The sequence below is a fragment of the Cryptosporidium hominis genome (assembly GCF_000006425.1).
Source record: "Cryptosporidium hominis TU502 chromosome 8 CHRO018046, whole genome shotgun sequence".
NCBI lineage: Eukaryota > Apicomplexa > Conoidasida > Eucoccidiorida > Cryptosporidiidae > Cryptosporidium > Cryptosporidium hominis.
Genome location: NW_666953.1, coordinates 1 through 4,429, shown reverse-complemented (window position 1 = coordinate 4,429; position 4,429 = coordinate 1). Strand labels below are relative to the sequence as shown.

The following is a 4,429-nucleotide window of genomic DNA, read 5'->3' as shown; positions in this document are numbered from 1 at the left end:
GAATGCTTGAATTGAATGAAGCAAGTGGAAAATATAGAGGATCTCCTTATATACAAGAAAAACTTATTATAGCTGAAAAACTTATGTTGGACCAAATAATCAAAAACCCAAAGATTTAATATTGAAAATATACTTTTTAATTAGAGTGAACATGAAATAATAGGTCACTAATTCTTTCTCTATTTTATTCAATTGTCCAAATTAATACTAAGTAATATATGTTTCTACTTCTCTTCCTTTATTTCTTCTTCTCTTTTTCATACCAAAAGAATGAGATTCTTAATTTATACTCAGTTTAGATGCTAATTGGAGGAGAAAGAATATTAAAAAGTAGAAAAAAAAAAAAAAAAAACAGAGGGATCGTGAATTTGACCTACATTCCGATACCTCCCCTCCCTCACTTATCTGAAAGTCTTCCTTAGAAATTCATCTTATTTATTCTACTTATACTCAATATTCAATATATACTGCAGAAAATATAAATAATTACATTAACTAAATCTCAATAGAATAAGGAAGTATCAATTTCTGGCCATACCATTTACTCATTGCATAATAGTAAAAGAAATCCACATAAATTGCTGTTTGAATAAGTCCTCCAATCCAGCCAACCCAGTTTACATAATGTTGAGCATAGAAACGGTAAATCCAGTTAAAAATATAAAATAATCTATAAAGTCCCATAGTTACAACATAATTTGATGTTAAATTTTCTACTTCTCTTAATTGTTGTAAAAGTACTAATTGGGGCAAAATTGCAACAGATTCAAGCCAGATTGAAAAACTCCATAATATCTCAGAAACTATCCATTTTTCAGAAGTAATAAAACCCAAAAATAGGGCTGGTAATAATAAATATTTATGATATGGAAAACTATCTGCATTTGAATCGTAAGTTCTACTGATTGGAATTTGATATCTCATTAAATATATACAATAACTAGTACTTGCAATAAATACAACTTTCATTAAAGTATTATATACTGATACAAAACTCCATAATAAATCAATATATCTACTACAAAATACTATCAAATAGATTTCCTGCATCTTACATGAAATACCCAAACAACTCTTACTCTTTCTTAACTTTTTTAAAAGGAGAAAAATGCTCAAAAGGTGGAGCATATCACCACACAATCTAAACCCATTCATTTTCTACCAAACACTTACTTTTCTATATTTATATATAATATCCAAACTTATTTACACTATCCTAATATTACTTAAATTCTTTGCACACAATCTTCTAAAAACCTTCTTATTTACTTGATCTTTTTTCTTTCCCACTAAACTCCAATATATATTTATAAATATATATTTATATATTTATGTATATTTATTTATTTATTTATATATAAATATATTTTTAATACTAATTTTTTAAATATTAAAATTATTTTTTTACAATTATTAACTTTTATTATTATTAACTGCACTATTATTTAACTTACTGATCCATTATATAAAATTATATAAATTAAATCTAGCATGAGGCGCCAACATTTCCCCGCCATATGTGGGAAACTTTTTTTTAATTTATTGATTATATCGGTTAAATTCAATAGGGGAAAAAAAAGATGAATTAAGATCAAATTTGAAAGAAAAATAAAAAAGGATTAGTTGAATAAAATTATAGAAATAATATATTTAAATGAATAATATAATGAAAGAAAGTAAAATTGGAGTACGAATCGTAAAATTGACAGATTATTCCTATGGACTAGTAATATAGCGATTAATATTGAATTGATTTGTTTCTTGTTTTTTTTTTTTTTTCATTCTCTCTATTTTTCTATCTATCTAAAATTATCCAAGTAAATTAAGTAGTTTGAAATTAAAATAAAATCCTATATCTGTATGTCAGTGATAAAACCGGAATATCTACTCCAAATTGTACTTAAAATAAGAGGTAAATTAGGTATTGTGAAAATATTGTAATTTCCAGTGGAATTATTAGAATAGGAAATAATACAACCAGGAAGATAATTCTTTCTTTTTTTATTTTGGCTTTCAGTAATTTTTGAAGGAAAGAATTGACTTGTTCTTACTTTAAGATAAATCTTTTCTGGATAAGGAAGTACATAAGAATCATAAATTATATCAACTTGATGATTCCAAAGTGATTTAATTTCCAATATAAAACTCTCAAAAATCTCTCTAGCAACATTATAAGGTGAAGCTTTGATATTACAGTTACTTAATAACTCTTGAGTAGAATTCAAATTAACATATTGTTTTTTAAGTGCTAGTACATTTGAAGATTTAAACTTTTTTGATTGAGGATTAATAAGACTCATATAATCTTGTTGAAGACAAATAACAATGTCGTTTTTAGGCTGAGTTAAGAATGATGATTTAATCTCTTTAATTGGTAGATTGAATGAATTCTGATAAACAATAATATTAATATATAATTTTGAAAAATGAACCAATCTAGTAGAATTATAGAAACTTGGTAGTTTAATCAACAAAGATTGTGGATCATATTGTGATGATACATAAAAAAAATTCTTTGGTAATTTATGCTTCTTAATGTAATTATACTGAATTGAATGAATCTGATCAAGCTTTTGAAATTCTGGAGTAGAAATTCTTTTAATTTCAGAATCTTCATTAATTTGAAAATCAAAATCTACTATTAATGGTTTCTTTTCCCAATCAAATCTTGAAATTAGCCATAAAGATCTTAAAAATCCAGTAGTAGAAGTACCGGGTACCTTATATATAGAATTCATTAGATCATTATTTGTATATACATAAGCAGCAACATGTTCTAAGAATTCTTGAGAATCTGGGATCTTATTAACTGAGGCAAATTGTTTTAATTTCTTAATAGTTTGTCTTAAAGAAGGGAAATAATTACTTAGATTGAGTAATTTTGCTCCAGTNTGTGTTTTCCACCACAAATTACGTAATTGGGAAAGATTTTCCTGTGGAAATTTAATATTTTCTTCAATAACTTTTTCTGACATATTTTCAGGTTCAATAGTAATTTTTGCAATTTGTTCTAATTCTGTTGGATGAAATATACTAATTCTAAAAGTGATATCTCCTTTCCAATATACATCTAAAAATGGAGCAAAACCTTTTAAGTCAGGGTTATCGGTACCTTCTAAATAATTATATTCTGGTATAATATCAGAAGAAATAGAATGTAATTCTCCTAATTCTTTTTGTATTGATAATAAAAATGCGATTTTAATCTTTTCAATAGATTCTTTTGTTTTTGGCCATTTATTGGATTGTTCCATTTCTATTACACATTGTATTTCTTCTCCTTCATTTAGATCAGAATTTAAGTTGGTATAAAATTTCATAAATCTCAAAATTGAATTGGATGATTGAATTGATTTAATACTTAAAGGAAGAGAAGTTAATCCAGTAATAATAGATTTAAAATTGGAAAATTCTTCATGTACATTTTTTTCTCGGCTTAAATAAGGATTAATAGATCCAAAAGGTGTCATAGAATAAGTTATATTATTATTATTATTATCTTTAGTACCAGTTATTGATTCTGAATTTAATTTAACTTGTGGGAGATGTCTACTTAATGTATATCTCAAAATATCTTCATTAATCCCTTTATTTGTAATAAATTCATTATTTGAATCAATTTCATTATTCCAAATTAATGTTTCCAATACGGTACCGTCTCTAAATCTTCTTGTCTCAATTTTATCATTACCCCAAAATTCTTTAAATAATTTTGCCTCAAAAGTATCAACAAAAGGACCTTTATCAATAGATCTTGTAATTTTTGAAGCGAATTGAATACCAATGATACATCCAAACTTTTCTTTTGAGACTATTTCTCTCAAATTTATATTTTTGACTCTATCAGTGTAGCTTCTAATTAAGATTCGTCTCGTGATCTCAACCAAATTTGAACTCTGACAATTTTCCCAAATTGAATCAAAATTTCTCTTGATAGTTTTTGGATTTGAATCTTCACCTAAACTAATTTCTTTTGGAATATTGTTATCTGGTGAAATTAAATAACTAAGTTGAATATTATGAAAAGAATTTGGATAAGATATCATTATACAAGAATCAAATTCCAATAACGTAAGCATTAAAGGAGTATCATTCAAAATCTTATTTTGATCATGTCCTTGAACTCTTAACTTATTATCAAACTCAACTCCAAGACTAAATATATCAGAAATAGTTTCAGAATAACCAAGAATTTCCTTATTATCAATAACTGACAAAGTCTTATTTAATATTTCAGGTAACTCCTCCTTGAGTAAATCTTGACATCTCCAAAATACATTATATACTTGATCTTCTTCATCTGTTAAAATAAAAACTTGNTTTCCAATATAATCTCTATTAAATAAATGTAATAAATTTGTCCTCTTAAAGTCTTTACCTTGTACAAATATTTTCTCATAATATTTTGGTGATAATTCGCCGAACACGT

The 4,429-nt window shown here is 25.4% G+C and overlaps 2 protein-coding genes across 2 annotated transcripts; both read right to left on the bottom strand.

Annotated features, from left to right (window-relative positions):
* Nucleotides 1–495: 495 nt before the first annotated feature.
* Chro.80131 (endoplasmic reticulum retention receptor) lies at nucleotides 496–1,155 on the bottom strand. The annotated part of the gene is made up of 1 exon (XM_660362.1): nucleotides 496–1,155. The coding sequence occupies one exon, from the start codon at nucleotides 1,153–1,155 to the stop codon at nucleotides 496–498; it is 660 nt and encodes a 219-aa protein (XP_665454.1).
* Nucleotides 1,156–1,850: 695 nt separating this feature from the next.
* Chro.80130 (hypothetical protein) lies at nucleotides 1,851–4,079 on the bottom strand. The annotated part of the gene is made up of 1 exon (XM_660361.1): nucleotides 1,851–4,079. One exon carries the CDS (start codon nucleotides 4,077–4,079, stop codon nucleotides 1,851–1,853), a length of 2,229 nt encoding a protein of 742 aa, XP_665453.1.
* Between the last annotated feature and the right edge of the window lie 350 nt (nucleotides 4,080–4,429).